At 45.0% G+C, this 15,871-nt stretch overlaps 1 protein-coding gene across 1 annotated transcript in view; it reads left to right on the top strand.

The window, feature by feature from the left end:
* Positions 1-15,871, top strand: part of PDE6B (phosphodiesterase 6B, cGMP-specific, rod, beta) — a 21,906-nt gene that overhangs the window by 5,778 nt on the left and 257 nt on the right. Inside the window, exons 4-21 of the mRNA XM_009331513.1 lie at positions 180-320; positions 1,399-1,473; positions 1,564-1,628; positions 2,688-2,754; positions 2,897-2,944; positions 3,126-3,275; positions 4,278-4,421; positions 5,005-5,070; positions 5,696-5,842; positions 7,400-7,507; positions 8,505-8,614; positions 9,631-9,718; positions 10,292-10,392; positions 11,755-11,862; positions 12,620-12,683; positions 13,416-13,490; positions 14,425-14,508; positions 14,754-14,910. Coding sequence (XP_009329788.1) covers positions 180-320; positions 1,399-1,473; positions 1,564-1,628; positions 2,688-2,754; positions 2,897-2,944; positions 3,126-3,275; positions 4,278-4,421; positions 5,005-5,070; positions 5,696-5,842; positions 7,400-7,507; positions 8,505-8,614; positions 9,631-9,718; positions 10,292-10,392; positions 11,755-11,862; positions 12,620-12,683; positions 13,416-13,490; positions 14,425-14,508; positions 14,754-14,910 — 1,798 coding nt within the window. The remainder of the gene's footprint in view (positions 1-179; positions 321-1,398; positions 1,474-1,563; positions 1,629-2,687; positions 2,755-2,896; positions 2,945-3,125; positions 3,276-4,277; positions 4,422-5,004; positions 5,071-5,695; positions 5,843-7,399; positions 7,508-8,504; positions 8,615-9,630; positions 9,719-10,291; positions 10,393-11,754; positions 11,863-12,619; positions 12,684-13,415; positions 13,491-14,424; positions 14,509-14,753; positions 14,911-15,871) is intronic.

A 15,871-nucleotide genomic window follows, 5' to 3' on the forward strand; every position in this document is an offset into this window, starting at 1 on the left:
TTCCCTAGTAATTCCTAGTGTGAATAAGCAATGCTTCTACATTTTGCAGTATAGGTTGCTATTGCACTTTTCAGGAACTGTAGTATAAAAACCCAATTGTTTCCTTGTTGCTCCAAACACATTTGGGAAGCCCAGCTCTCAAGGAGAGGCTATGCTTACATTTGGATTTTATCCTGCAGGTGCTTTTGTGGTCAGCTAATAAGGTTTTTGAGGAACTGACAGACATTGAGAGGCAGTTCCACAAGGCTTTTTACACGGTGAGAGCATACCTGAACTGCGACCGGTACTCAGTCGGTCTCCTGGACATGACGAAGCAGAAGGTGAGTGTTCACATGTGTGTTGTTCATCTTTCTGCATTGCTGCTACCCACTGAGGGGTAATGTGCGGAGATAAGTTTTGCTGGGCAGCCAAAGTGCAAGTTAGTTTTGAGTCATTATTCCTGCTTTGGTTGGCATATTTTTATTTCATTGTGCAAATGAAGGGCCTGGGATGAAGAAAAGAGAGGGAAAGGGAAGAGCTTATCACTGGCATGGGACTGTCGAAGGAGCCAGAGGATGGGAAGACAAAGGAAGGGCAAACGTGTCTGACCATGGCAATCCTGGTCAAAGCCCCAGCATAAGTACAGCCTCACAAAGTTTGTGGATATCAGAAGTATAGTGAGATACTTGTGGAAACCCCCAGCAGCAAAGCAGCCACCTTCCTCAAGGACTCATCCATGTGCACGTTATCCAGGCTTTTAGGTGAAATTTGGCTTCATGAAAATAAGCTGACAGAAGCTATGTTACTTCTGCAGCTCTGATTTGGTCTGCTTGTTTGCACCTCTGGCAAGCTTTATGTGGGGGTTACACAGTATCTTTGCCATAGGAGCCCTGCTTTATTCCATGGTCAGGCTGACTGAGGCTACCATGGATTTTGGTCTCTACCACGTTGCCAGAGCCTTTATAGCATGCTGTCTTGTGAAGAGGTGTATTAAAACATCATTAGTGTGCTAAAGACACTTTGATCAGCTTTATAAGGTAACCTAAGAAAAACAAAAAAAAGTCTTTCACTTTAGCAAGCTAGCAAGTGGTAGGATCAGCCCTATGGTCACACTCTGGAAAACGAAGAACACATAAAATATCGACATAGCCATTTGCTCTGTGAGTACAGCCCATGCTGTTCACTGAATGAAGCAGCATCCTGTGTATAGGCGATATATGACTATATACAGCCATATAATGCACCTGACACTTCCTGATTTAGATACACCATTCTGCTGCCTAGTATGGAACTAGTCTTATTATTTCATGCCTTGTTCACACAATACCAAAACCAGCATGGTGGAGCAGTGGTTACTTTGAGGCTCAAGGCAGAGCACACTTTTCTACTCTAAAAATACTTCTTTCATTTTAAAACCAGGAATTTTTTGACCTGTGGCCAGTGCTGCTGGGAGAGGTTCCCCCCTACTCAGGACCTCGCACCCCGGATGGCAGGGTACGTGAGAACCAGATTTCTTAAACTCTCTCCTGTCTGGCTGGGTTGCCTCACCGCTAATTTTAACGCTGGTCTTCTTTTTATTTTTAGGAAATAGTCTTTTACAAGGTCATTGATTATATATTACATGGAAAAGAAGACATAAAGGTCATCCCGTAAGTGCCCAGTTTCTGTATGCTAGGTCTGACACAGAGTGTAGCTAAAATGAAGGTTCCCCATGATTTAAAGACATTCATGAGGAGATATGCAAAGGACCAGTAGAAGACTGAGTAAGAGAACCAGAATGTAAGTTGGTGCTTCAACTCACATTTCTGTGGGATAAAGATTTCCTCCAGGGCATTGGGATCCTGGCTTGCAAGCCAGGCTCCAAAAGTCACCGCAACCAGTGATTCTTTTTAGATGCAGAAGTGAACTGCCTTGACTGCCTGCAGTTTTGCCACTCTTCTTGCCAGGCTGAGGCATCACTCCTCCTTGGTGCCTTCCCTGTGTCAGCGGGTGAGCCCACACAGGTTGGCCTTGTGTTGAGGCACCTACTGTCCCAGCCCTGCCCCTCACCCCGCTGCTACCCTCCCGATCTCTCATGGTTGCTCCTGCTCCCCTGCCTGTCTTCCAGCTTCCTTGCTTCTCTCTTATCCTCCAGTCACTGACCCCATCTCAAGGCTACCTCTGGCCTTTCCTCCTCTCTTGACACCACACTGAGACTCCTTCTTTCTGAAAACCACCCCCTCTTCTTCCCACTGAATTTTTCAGAGGAGCCTTGGGCACCTTGGACAAATCTGGCATAACAGGAGTTTTGCACGCTTCTGGCCACATCACTTTGCATCAGTGTAAAGGCCCCCATTGCTTAGGTACAGCAGTGTTCAAAATTTAAGGCTGGCAGACACTCTTAGATAGGAACTTTCTTTTATCTTTCTCTGTGCTGAAGGCCTGAAACATGGCCCCCACTCCCAGGAACAACTTCTTCTTAAGTCTCTGCAGACTATGATATTTTATGAGTTATTCTGTATTGAATCCCTGAAGGAAAAGTATTTACTTATGTGAAAAATTTTTGCTTGCACACATGGGTCCTTTGAAAGTAACAGGGACTGTTTAGTAACTGAGGGTGAAACATGTAAACGTGGGTTGTGCAATCAGCTGGATACATTTCAGCTCCATGATAATTTTTCAGTAAATGTACATCCTTAATTTCCCTTATGCATTTTTCTTTCATTCAGAAATCCTACCCCGGATCACTGGGCACTAGTTACTGGACTGCCAACGTATGTGGCTGAAAGTGGATTTGTAAGTACTTAACTTAGGCTTCATCAAGGCTTTCTGAGGTGAAGTCATACTAATGCTGCTTTCTCATCAATTAAGTTTTTTGTTTTGGTATTTAAACTTATTGCCCATATTGTAATACTTTTTCTGTTGTGTGATCCCCTAGATTTGCAACATTATGAATGCTACTGCAGATGAGATGTTTAACTTTCAGGTACCGTGAAAACTTCCAGTCCTATCAAGGATTCTACTTTGTTTGCAGAAATGTAATTTAGAGTCAATATTAGGCATATAAATATTTCTTTAGCCTGTAGTCTTGGTGTAAAATGAGAGTGCTGATGTATTTAGAAAACACATTAAGTACATGGTGTCTTTCCACTTGCTATTGCTTCAAGGAAGGTCCTCTAGATGAATCAGGATGGACTATCAAAAACGTTCTCTCCATGCCAATAGTCAACAAAAAGGAAGAAATTGTTGGCGTTGTCACATTTTATAACAGAAAAGATGGGAAACCATTTGATGAACAGGACGAGACCCTCATGGAGGTATAGTTCCCTGCTGCGGCTGGAAGTAGTTCATATGGTTGAGGGAGGTCACTGTTGCTCATTGTACACCTGCAAAGCATCCCCCAGTCTTTTGCAGCTAAGTAAGTTTCTTTGTTGCTTATAGAGGTGTTATGCATCAGCTTGAAAGTTTTGAAAGCAACTATATGAAATACTGCATTTTTTCAGACTTGGAAACCCAGCTGTGTTTGCATCATTTTGTTTCAGCATTCTTGGACACCTAGCCATGAGCAGCTACAATGTACTAACACGACCATTCTGACCTGTGTTCACATACATGACAGCTGGCTCACACTGGCTGGGCAACTCCCTTGAGAAATTACACAGGAATTGTCTGTGTTGCTAAGATACAAAGGGTGGCCAGCTATTGAATCTACCAACAGCAGCTGTAATTAAAGACCTTGCTGCTTAGAAGTGCTCCTATGCTAGTTTCAATCCAATATAGGCATTCAGCTCTCAGCATCTGTTATCAATCAGAACATTTCCTGAAATAGGCTTTTCTTACCAAACAAAAAGACTGGGGAAAAAAATATCGGTTTGAATTGGCCACTGGACAGCAAACAAGTTGAGAGCAAACACAGGGTGTGAGTAAACATAGGTGAAAGGTGGTGAGACCACCTTGCTCTCCCTTGACCTGAGGGTTCCTGACCTGCTGTCACCATTGTGACACCAGCCTTTCCACAGGCATGGAGACACTTGTAACAACACAGAAATAGCTTTCCATATGCTGAACTGGACAGAAGGCCCTCGAACCTCCACAGCATGGATGCTCTGGAGGCCTAGGCAGATTCAACAGCTGGGGAGCTGCTCTGCTGAGGAGCAAGTAGCAGTTCAGAGCAAACAGACGATTGTTCATTAGTAGACTTGTGGCCAAAGTGGAGCTTGTGTTTCTCTAAAAATATATCATGTGGTGTTATATTTCTGTGTCTTTGAGGAACAGATGTTTTGGTTATTTCACCGTTTGCTTCTTTTCCCCTCACCAAGTCCTTGACACAGTTCCTGGGCTGGTCTGTACTCAATACAGACACGTATGATAAGATGAACAAGCTGGAGAACCGGAAGGACATTGCTCAGGATATGGTGCTCTACCATGTGAAATGTGACAAGGATGAAATTCAGCAAATTTTGGTAATGTAACGTGCAGCACACCCCCAAGCGTACTGGCCTGGCCCATGACTTACAGCACAGACACAGGTCTCCCATCTCCTGGAAATGCTTCCAGCCACCACGGTGTGGAGGCAGCACCTGGGGCCCCAGTTACTGCACAGCGTCAGAACAAGTCTTTGTTTTGACTCTGTGGTCTGCCTTTCACCTTGGCACTCTGCCGCGCTGTGTCCTTTCTAATTTCCTCAGCAAAGCCAGCGCTGGAGGTGGGCTCACGCAGGTGCTGCTCAGGGCAGGGCTGTAGGGGTGGAAGAGGAGCTGATTTATTCCCCAAAACCTCCTTAGTGCAGAGGATGTACAGTTAGAGGACCCAGCTGGGACACTGGCTCTGGGGAGACATCTGCAAGTGGGGGAAACACAAACCAAAATCAAGGAGAGGGAGAACGTTTTTACCAGGAAGAATGGGTTGAAAGACTAGAAATAGAAGTAAGGTCCAGGAAGAAAACACAATTTGCATATGAGAGCTGCCCTAGATTGCCCCAAAGCTCCACAGTACAAAGTCCAGTGGGGTTCGGTCGTCAGTTTAACACGTCCATGCTCTTTGCAGCCAACACGAGAAAAGCTGGGGAAGGAGCCAAGTGAGTGTGAGGAAGAGGAGCTGGCAAGCATCCTGGTAAGAGCAATGTACTGCTGGCATGGACAGCCCTGGCAAACAAATATTGCCTGGGTGAATGCAGGGAAGGGATCCCAGTGTTGGCACACTGGTACACATCGACAGGGCACCTGGTGAAGGGTGAAGGCAAAGCATACCCTACCCTCCTCTGCTGTGTGAGTTTGAGGTTATTATTATCAGGTGGTAGCAAATGCCTTCTCCAGATCTTGGGGAGTACCTGCTCTCTGCCACTTTATCTCAAGGGGTTCAAAGTCCATCTGGAAACACATTGGCCACCTTGACTTGTCACGTATTTTGTTCTCCAGAGTAAATATGGAGGGCTGTACGTCTTCCTCTGTAAGATCTGTCAAGTTTGGAGTCTCCAAACTACATCAAATCAACAAAAAAGGTGCTCAACAGAAAATAAGCAGTATTTCTTGCACTTGACCAAAAACGCCCTCCCTCTTCGCTCACTAACAGGGTTGTCACGATAAGCTGCGTTTCAGTCTATTTATGTACTATATTCTAAAAGGAAAAGTTCCCAGCAGTATCAGACTGATAAATTTTTACTAAGCAAAACCCATTCCAGGTGTTTCTAGGGATGGCATAAGTAGCACAGCAACAAACTGTCCCATCTCTTTTACAGAAAGAAGAACTCCCAGGACCCACCAAGTTTGAAATCTACGAGTTCAGGTTCTCCGATTTTGACTGCACCGAGCTAGAGCTGGTGAAATGTGGCATTCAGATGTACTATGAGCTCGGTGTGGTGAAAAAGTTCCAGATCCCACAGGAGGTAAGAGCTGGCAACACCCAGGGACTCCCATCTTGGATGGCCAGCAGACTCACTGCATGGCTGAGGTCCCCATGCATACCCTGCACAGCCCACGGAGCGGTCGGAGGTCTGGGTTCACGGGGGCTTGCAGGGAGAGGGTCGTGCATCCTGAGCCCCCTCACCCCGCTGAGGGCAGGGAACCCCTTCTCAAAGCCCCGGTCGCTACATGCAGGTTTGGAGCATGAAGCTGGCCTCTTCTGCTCTACACTGTCTGCTACAGGTGTAAGTTTGCTGTCGGGTCTATATAGATGGGGGCTACACCACGCAAAAAATTGCTTGCACTTGCTCTGTCTAATGCCACTGGCAGCCACAGTGTAAAAGCACAGTTTCCAGGCATAACACGGGGCAGTGCATACTTGTGTGCATGTTTCATTTGCTATAGTATGTACCCTATAGCTTTCAGCCAACATATGCTGAAACCCACACTGGCAGGTCCCTCTGCTTTTCTTCCCTCTGCAAACACAGACGTGCCTTCATTTGGTGCAGTTGGTACCAATTTCCTGGCTGCTGGCCACAGAGGTAGTGTGACCTTGTGGGAACAAGGACCCCATAGCCCCTGATGTGCAAGTTCACGGCTTTTGCCACAGTTCAAGCCCCTGTAGGACTTATGAAACTGGCATTTCAGCAGCTCTGCGGCCCCCTCAAAGGGATTTCTCAGCACATCATGTGAGATTTATTTCCATCTAGTGGGTTCTGGGGGTAACTGCAGGAAGAGTTTTCACCCTGGAAAGCCAGGCTGGGAAGTAGGAGGGAAGTGAAGGGCTCTGAATTACTTCTGTGCTTCTTATAGCATGCCAATGTCAAAAAGTATTCTAAATATCTATTCTGGAACAACTAACCCCTGATACAGGTGTGAAAAGCAGTCATTCTTTGCTGCCACTCTGAGCAGTTGAGATTTTAAAAAAATGAATACTCATCCATGATTAATTTGCTCTCTAACGAGAAAACCTGTATAGCTACAAGAGGTAGTACACATGGAGAAGTAGAATGCAGAGGAAAAAAACAATTTGTTATTTAATGCCCTATATTGTAAATGTTTAGGTGATATAAACACCACCTGTCTCTACATCTATGGAGCCATATCTCTTGAAGAGAGATATCAGTATTAGTAAATCACAAGACATGGAAGGGACAAATCTTACAAGTTACAACATAGAGAAAGATGGAAAGTCAGTAAATTCACAAACAGGAGGATTAAATCTCTTTTCCTTTAGACATTGCTGTTTCTTGTTTCCCACACAGATATGTCTGTGATTTTATTTTTCTTTAAAAAAAAAAAAAGAGATATTAGAAAGCAGAGAGCTATATTTTAGTGTCCCCTTTAGCTCTCCACTAGGCTTTACTATAACAACACCGTCAGGGAAGCCTGACGATATTAGAGCTTCTGATTCCTTTCTGGGGCCACCTCTGTAGAGCTGGTCTGAACCTCACCCATGACTTCTGTACATGGTCTTTATTGCAAGAGCAACAGGCAGCAGCTTCATCACACAAACTAATATCCTCCTCCCCAATTTGCAGGTTCTGGTACGGTTTGTGTACTCCGTCAGCAAAGGCTACCGGAAGATAACTTACCACAACTGGCGCCATGGCTTCAATGTCGCGCAGACCATGTTCACGCTCCTGATGGTAAGGTACACCACCCCAGTTAATTCTGTGGCATGGCTTTATTTACAGGAGGTCTTCTGCTGCGTCCTGGAGATATGCAGGACTTCCTTTGAATCCTGGTGTAGGATAAGAGTTTGTCACTCCTAGTACAGGTCCTGCTAAATGAGGTTTCCATTTGCCTTAAGTGACAGTCCTTGCGTTACATTTAAAGCTGTGGCCAATACTTCCCCATGAATGGAGTGCTTTAATTCTCATAGGTACAGATGTGCAGAGTGTTGAATAGCCTCCAGGTTAAATCCTTCTGCAGGGTAGGGGAGAGACACTACAGGACTTCCTTTCCTCCGATAGTTTCTGACAGTAAGAGCCAGGCTGAAGTTAGCTGGCTGGGATGGAGACAACCTCACGCTTTCCATTTCCAGATGGGAACAGGCACGGGTGTAAGTCTATCGCTAGTGTGAACGTGGCAAGTGCTATTTCTCACAGGCTATCAGGGCAGCAGGTGCCCTAACAAGAAAAACAGGTGGCAGACTGCTGTTCCACACCAGGTATGGACCAGCACCAGGACCCAGTGCAGACGGTATGGCCCACACAGCTGGCAGCAGAATTACGCCTACCACCCCCGAACAATCCTTTGGGCAATTCAGCTTGGAGACCCCGTTGCCCAGAAAGATGCAGAGCCCCTTCGCAAAGTACTTTGTGTCCAATGATTGGAGGGGTGCTTATGAGGACCCAGGTGTCCCTAGGGCATGAGGCTGCTATAGCAGTGGGTAGCCAATATTGCAGGTGGGCATCGAGCACATATGCACGACACGTGTGCCTGCCTGAGTCTGAAACATTTCATTTCCAGCTGCTTCCCCATTTTAACCGAAGTGTACCATGGATTGCATTTAGCTTCACAAGTATTTCCAGTTCTCCTGGACTGTTTCACTGAGGAGATGCCCAGCACAGAGCAGTCACAACTCAGTACCTTTTCCTGTAAGAGATACTAATAGACGACATGCAAATTCTCACCCTCCAGACTGGCAAACTGAAGCGTTACTACACAGACCTCGAAGCCCTTGCAATGGTAACTGCTGCTCTGTGCCATGATATTGACCACAGGGGAACCAACAACCTTTACCAGATGAAGTAAGCACTTTCCTACCACTTCAAACCATTTACTGTTGCTCTCACGTGGAATGGGATCAGGCTGTGATCACACCAAACCCCAGTACAGCTCTGGGTAGTTACACAGGGGTAACAACCTTCTTTTGCAAATAACATTGCTTTTCAGCTTGCTACAGCACTTGGGCTTATGCTTTAGCCAATGGGGAAACTGAAATTTTGCAGTGCTCTCTGGGGCTTTCTCTACCTCCTAGTAAACCTCCTTTGGTTAAAGCAACACTCTACATTACCATTACAGCGTGGAACAAGTGCAGCACAGGCATTTAGTAGCCTGAGCATCATAGGAGACTCAGGATGCCACCAGGAGCATCCTGGACATAAGAAGCCTACTTTTTGCTGGAAGGTATCTACGGAGAAAGCACCATGCATGGCACTGCCCTCACCACCTGCAGAAACAAAGCACCTATGAGTATGAGGGTGCTGCTCTCAGTAGGTAGTTACTAGCTACAGAAAAACAGTTGCATGATTTCATTGACAAGTCAAGCCTCTGTTGCTCGCTTAAAGTAGTGTCAGATCACAGCTCTTCTGCAATGCCTGCTGGCTATACTGTCTTACTGTTTTCTGAAGCTTTGGAAAAATGTCAGTGAAGCTGGCTGGTGTTTTGATACAAAAGGGTCTTGCTTTTCAGCTAGGAAAGTGTCCAAGGACTGCTGGTTTTTCTGTTCCTGTTACTAGATATCAACATGTAGTTATTCAGGAATTAAACAAGCTTACTATGCTGAGTAATAACTGTCCAGTTATAAACAACATTTTGAGTGAAATTTGTATTTGGAAGAGTCTTTTATACAGTGTCCAAATAGTTATAAGCAGTGTCACAAAAGTCTTTTACTAGGCTGAAGTAGCTATTAAAAATATTACTCTTAAGCCTTTTAAAATTAGTTGAAATTGTGTGTGCGACAAAATTAAATATAAAATGGGAAGACTTCTTTTTATTTTTAAGTGCTGCACTAACATCTTTAACTTTTCCTTTATGCAACCAGATCTCAAAATCCTTTAGCTAAACTTCATGGATCCTCAATTTTAGAGAGACATCACTTGGAATTTGGAAAATTCTTGCTCTCTGAAGAGGTTGGTAATGAACTGTGATGTAAGCACATGAATAATTTACTTTCAGGGAAGTTTTTCAGCAACAACAGAGCTGTCAGCTTAGCATAAGACCTTTCTGTGGTTTGGATACCTGAGGAACTGCAGCTGCTTCGCTCCCCAAGTACCCTATGCTCACCCAGGACCAAAACGCATAGGCTTCCTAAATGCATGACTTGGTTTCTTCAGAAGCCATATAGTTATCCCCATAGGAGTAAATACAGGATTGTCCCCCTATAGCCCCTCTGACAGGGGCAAGGCTGACACACTCCCCCAGCTAACTTTTCATTTCAGGCAAATTCGCACTGGGGAGATTTGGTACAGGATTTGGGCACACGTGCTGTAACATGCTTCAGGGCACTGAGCCTGTTCGGTGAATAAAAGGGGAGACTAGGCACCAACATATGGTGAACGGGGCTCACAACCCGTGCACCTTAGGGGAGCAAGCTGAAGCTATTAAAAAAAAAAAAAAAGAGCACATTTGAAAAAGAGAGATGGCCAGTAACTCACAACAACACAACGCTTGGATTTTGCAGCTCCCTTTCCTTTGCTTTTCAGTCGCTGAATATATGTCAGAACCTCAACCGCAGACAGCATGAGCACATGATTCACCTGATGGAAATTGCCATTATAGCAACAGACCTGGCACTCTACTTCAAGTAAGTTGGTCATGTACATCGTGTGTGAAGGGCAGAAAGCAGCTGGTAAAAAGGCAAAACGTGATGCTTTGCTCTGAGAGCTCCCCCGTGCAGCAATCCTCTTCACAGACACTGCCTCTGGGAGGCTGCCTTTAATACTGACATCAGAGCTGGTAGGGAGAATTCAAATTGTTCAAAAGAATTTTCGACTTTCACTCATTAGATCACATACGTAACTTTTTAACCCTCTATTTCCAACAAGACAGTGCTATATGATCCCCTAACGGAAAGAGATGTCTGATTTTATTTTTTTTTTACCTAGCACTTCAGCACTAAAAATACTCATAAATGGCGAATGGCCTGGCCAGGGCTACATTAACTTCTCTGGGAGAGCAGCACAACCCACATAACACGTGGTCCATTGTAGGTGAATATCCAGTTCATAGTCTATTTCACACCCAAAAGCCAAAAATGCCAAACACCTTGGAGCAGCATGCACTGACTTCCTGGGACATAAGGCTGGAAGTCAACAATGTATGACTTCCTAATTAGCAAGGAGCTTTCAAAATGTGCTTTCAAAATACAGTGCCAAGACCAGAGACTGCTTCTGTGTCTTGCACTGAAGAATGATTATGCAAAATAGAAACAGTCCACAAAAGAGCAATATGAGGGAGGGTGCAATACCCAGTCCTCTTACCCCGGAGGTAGGGTGGCTACATGGGAGCAGATACCACCACTTCCTTACTGGGTGGGAACAAGCTGGTCTTTGCCCTCCTTGGTCCATGGTCTGCAAGCGAAGGCTTGGTTGAGATCAGACCCAGGCAAAATGATATGGATAGAACATGTATGCGAGTCGCTTTGTGGATCGGGCCTAAATGTCTTCTCTGCTAGCATTGAAACAGCAGATTTTTCCAGATTTCATGCCACGCAAAACACGTGTGTGTTGTGATAAACCCCTCCCCAGAATTAAGTTAACAAGATCAGACTAAGCATATAAAGCCAGGTAGCTTTACAAATACTCCAGCGAGCTCTAGGTTTCCACAGTTTGCTTAACATTCAGGGGAAAAGCCTTCTTATGCTGCCAACAAAGGTGGAAGCATTTCTCAGCTGACATAACCTGCAGTAGCTCATACTTTCAAGTTCCTGCTCATGTGCCGCCACTATACTTATTTTTAAGTCATTTACAATAGTTTCTCCTACTTAAGAGAAGCAGGTGATGGTGCTTAGTTTTGTTGGGGGCTTCCTTGAGGACCTAAATGCCAGGACAGCATCTACTGGAAACCCTTCTGGAAGGGTTATCAATACCAGGATCAGCCATCTGTTTTTAACACATTTGTTTCCTCGTTTTGGAGCTTTTTCTTTTTTTTTTTTTTCCCCTCAAAGAAAGAGAACAATGTTTCAAAAGATCGTTGACGAGTCCAAGACATACGATAGTGTGACTGCCTGGACTGAATACCTGTCTCTGGAGTCAACAAAGAAAGAGGTTGTTATGTGAGTAATTGCTTCTGGAAAGGTTAGTGATGCGGCCACCTGGTGAGAGCTCCAGAACATGCCTTGCACTGCACTTAGTGCAAAATCAGCACATGATATATTACTGTCCACTCAAATCTGATCTTCTGCAGAAGCAGGGAAAAAACAGGGAAAAAAGCTTAAAGTGGTTCTTCATCGAGGTACGTGACTGGTTTTGGAGTGTCCTTCTGGTCATATACTCCTAATGAGATGCAGGATCCCTTCTGGCCATATACTCCTAGTAGACCACCCTGTACCCACAAGCAGGGGCAGGCTGCAATGGCAGATCTACAGGGATCGAATTCTTTAGTTGTTCTTCCCAGTGGCAACCAGTCTGAGTTGCACAACGCTGCTGTTGTGACCAGACAGACGCTCTGTAGGACACTTTGCACTGGCGATGAAGTGCACCCACAACCTCACTGCAGTCTGCACTGCTACACCTCCATGAGGGAGCCAAAGATATTACTCCAAAGTTCAGCCCAGCAATGACTAAAGCAGCAAACATCCTAGTGCCAGAAGCAAGCAGTTCCTTAGCATAAATCCATTTTAATCAAGAGAGCAGTCCTTGATGAGTGTCCCAGTCAGAGCCAAAGATGTTACAGCAATCCGTCTTTCTTTATCTATCACTTCAGCAGGGACTGGGCGATACGTGACACAGTATTGGGGTATGAGCATCCTGACCCTGCAAGAGGTAGGGTACAGGCTGTGGAGAAGAAACTAATTTCTTTCCTGTTTTTAGGGCCATGATGATGACTGCCTGTGATTTGTCAGCAATCACAAAGCCTTGGGAAGTCCAGAGTAAGGTCAGGTGCTTGACATACTGTTAGATTTCCCTAGCTTATACTTCAAAGTAATGCAATTTCCTAAGCTGCCTAGAAGCTGACTCAAAGTCTCCTACCAAAAGAACTTCAGAATAACTATGGTTCTGATGGATAAACTAATCTTTAAGATTGTAGTTGTGAATTCTGTAGAAAATTCATGTTTACCAAAAAAGAAAAGAAAAAAACCTAAGTATTTAGCTTCTTGGGTTACAGTGAGGTATTTTGCATATGGGTTGGTTTTTTTACAGCAATACCTGCTGTTTGCTCAGTTGTTTGATTTCCTTTAGGAGTTCCTTCCTGAACTATACTTGAGCAATTGCTAAGTAAGAAACCTTAAAATTTAAAGGAGGATAAAAGAAATAAAACCCACCTTCCTGTTCAGCATGGAGAAAGGACAACTGAGAAAATCATACTAGGCAGCCACAACTGTGACCAAGAGGCAAACCCTTGAGAGGGAGACATTGGAAATGTTTCTTAATAGATGAACAGTGGACTAACGAGCTCCAGTGCAATAAAGTTGTTGGGCTGTCACCTCATGAATGCAATCCCATTGCCACTGCTGCCCTTCCCAGGAGAAAGGCTGGGGCTGGGGTTGGACATGAAGCAACAGAGGGGCTAGAAGTGAGATTTGCTTCATGGTGGATAGCTGAAGTGCATCAACGTACAAAGCTGGAGTCAGTGCTAACTTTTCTTTTTCCCTTCTTGGCAATGTAGGTAGCTCTCCTAGTAGCAGCTGAGTTCTGGGAGCAAGGAGACTTAGAAATAAGCGTCCTTCAGCAACAGCCTATTGTAAGTATCATGCGAGAGCCAGACAGTTCAGTTCAGACAGCAAGTCTCAGCAGAGACTTACTACAAGCAATGCTGCTCTCAGGGCACTGTGAGTCTTCCTGAAATCACCATGCCTGCCAAAATCCATTCAAAAAGTGGGTACTCAGCTAGGGAAGACCCTCTGTGACACAGCCTCTTGTCCAGCTCTCCATATAGTTAGATGACTCCCAGGGGCTGTGAAGCAGCAAGGAGTGACTGTCCCCCTGGAGACTTTGTGCTGGTCGCTTACAGAAAAAAGGAAAATTAAATACATACATTGTAGAGGAAAGCAGAGTTTCCAATAAAGAGAAAAACTGCAAACACAAACTTTGTAGAGTCCAGAAATTATTTCTGGTAAGTGGAAGTGCATTAAAGCAGTGTTTCTTAATATTTTTTTTTCTGCTATAATAACAAATACTTAAATTTGGCATTGAAAGAGCCAAGAGTCATTCCTTGATGCAGCCTCCATCTGTGTGGTTTGGGTTTTCTTTAAGTAGACTTTTATACACCCCCCTACCCACAGAGGCATCACAAATAATACAGTAAGCAACAAGGCCTTATAAGAATATGATTTTATGTTCAGTTATGTTTTAGAAAATTGAAAACCTCTTCAGCACTTTATAACATGAATCTTCTCTCAGGTATCTGGTTGAGAGGTGCAAGGGAAAAACTCTCTGTCCTCCTCCCCATCTATAGGCACTGAAAGCGCTGCCTAAAATTTCTGCTAAAGTGGCAAAGGAAATGAGCCCACTTGACTCCTCTGCAGCAGGGGAAGAGGGCTGTGATGAACAGCCTTTATGGACGGCATGGCAGAACTGCCAGGCTGACACAACAAGGCAGTTTTGGGGAGAAAATAGAGGTGTGTTTTTCAATGAATTGTTCTCATAAATCATGGTGAACTTGTGTTCTCCCACAGCCCATGATGGACCGGAGGAAAGCTGCTGAGCTTCCAAAGCTTCAAGTGGGTTTCATCGACTTTGTGTGCACATTTGTCTATAAGGTAAGCAAAGCGCACACCCCATCCTTCTCAACAGGGGTTCAAACCCCAGGTGAGTGAGTCCCAATGCGGTAGAGGAGACAACAGTTGCCCCTCTCTGAGGCATTGCAGCATGGTCCCTCTTTGTGCCATTAACACTTTCCCGGCATGAGCCAGCCTGGGAGGTGAGGTGTCGGGGTCCGTCCTGGGGTATGATGGACAAGCACTGCCTCTGCACTGCGTTGCGCTGATGGGTGTGTTTTGGTTAGGAATTTTCCCGTTTCCACGAGGAAATCCAGCCTATGCTTGATGGGCTGCTGAACAACAGAAATGAGTGGAAGACCCGTGCTGATGAGTATGATGCAAAAATGAAAGCTCTGGAGGAAGAGAAGAAAAAAGACGCAGAGAAGATGGCTGCACAGAAAGGTCAGAAACAATACTTAGCTTTTCATTCCTAACTCGAAAACATACTTACGTGATACTCTCCCAGACCTGCAGCAAGCTTTGCTGACATGGCAAAGAGTCAGATGCCCAGAACAAGTTTCCTCAATCTTGCTCCACTGGCAAGGTTGAAGACACCTTGTCTTCAAACCTGACACCATGACAGGCTGTCAAAAAGGCCACCTGCTCAGACGCCCAGGAGCTAGTGCCTGAGAAACTAGTGAGACTACATTCAGCACAAGCGCCCATGCAGCTGGGGACAGCAGAAAGTCCTTTGCAGTATAAGTATGTCCCTGGAAAAGAGCAGGGAGACATCCCTTTGTACACAGGGGCTGTGGCTGATGTGCTGCCCACAGGTCATGAAGAAGAAGGAGTTAAGAAAAGCTAACACACTCCTAGGGAGAACACTTGAGGAATTACAGTTCATCCCATTTCTAGCCCAGATTAGTTACTACCTAGGAGCAAGCAGTAGTAGTAGTACCTAGCAGCAATTTATTTTGGTCAAATCCGTTTTTCCTCTTCTGTGGGCCCAGCCTGGGTAGCACTGAAATCCATCAGCTGCAGTCGGCATTGGATGAAAGCTTGTTTGATAGCCTGAGGATCTGATTGACTCTCAGAAAGGTAGAAGTGGAAGGCTCTCCTGGCCTCTCCCAAGTGTCTGAGCAAACGTCCGTCAGAACTTGGTGCCTCCACTCCACAGAGACTGCATCTGAAGTCTCCTTCTGTTCCAAACTGGACGAAAGTCCAGCCCTTGGGGTGGACCTTCCTCAAATGACACAGTTTAGAAATTATTAGAGCTGTCTAGATGTCTTATATCAGTTTAATTCATAGTAATTAACTTAAAATATCAAAAGTGAGTGCTGTAGCTATGATTTGGAAAATTTCTGAAGAATTATTTCCTGACTAAGTAATCGGTATTTAAGTAAGGAAGGTTTCTACTGACTCT

This window comes from Pygoscelis adeliae, unplaced genomic scaffold, assembly GCF_000699105.1.
Source record: "Pygoscelis adeliae isolate BGI_AS28 unplaced genomic scaffold, ASM69910v1 Scaffold289, whole genome shotgun sequence".
Taxonomy (NCBI): domain Eukaryota; kingdom Metazoa; phylum Chordata; class Aves; order Sphenisciformes; family Spheniscidae; genus Pygoscelis; species Pygoscelis adeliae.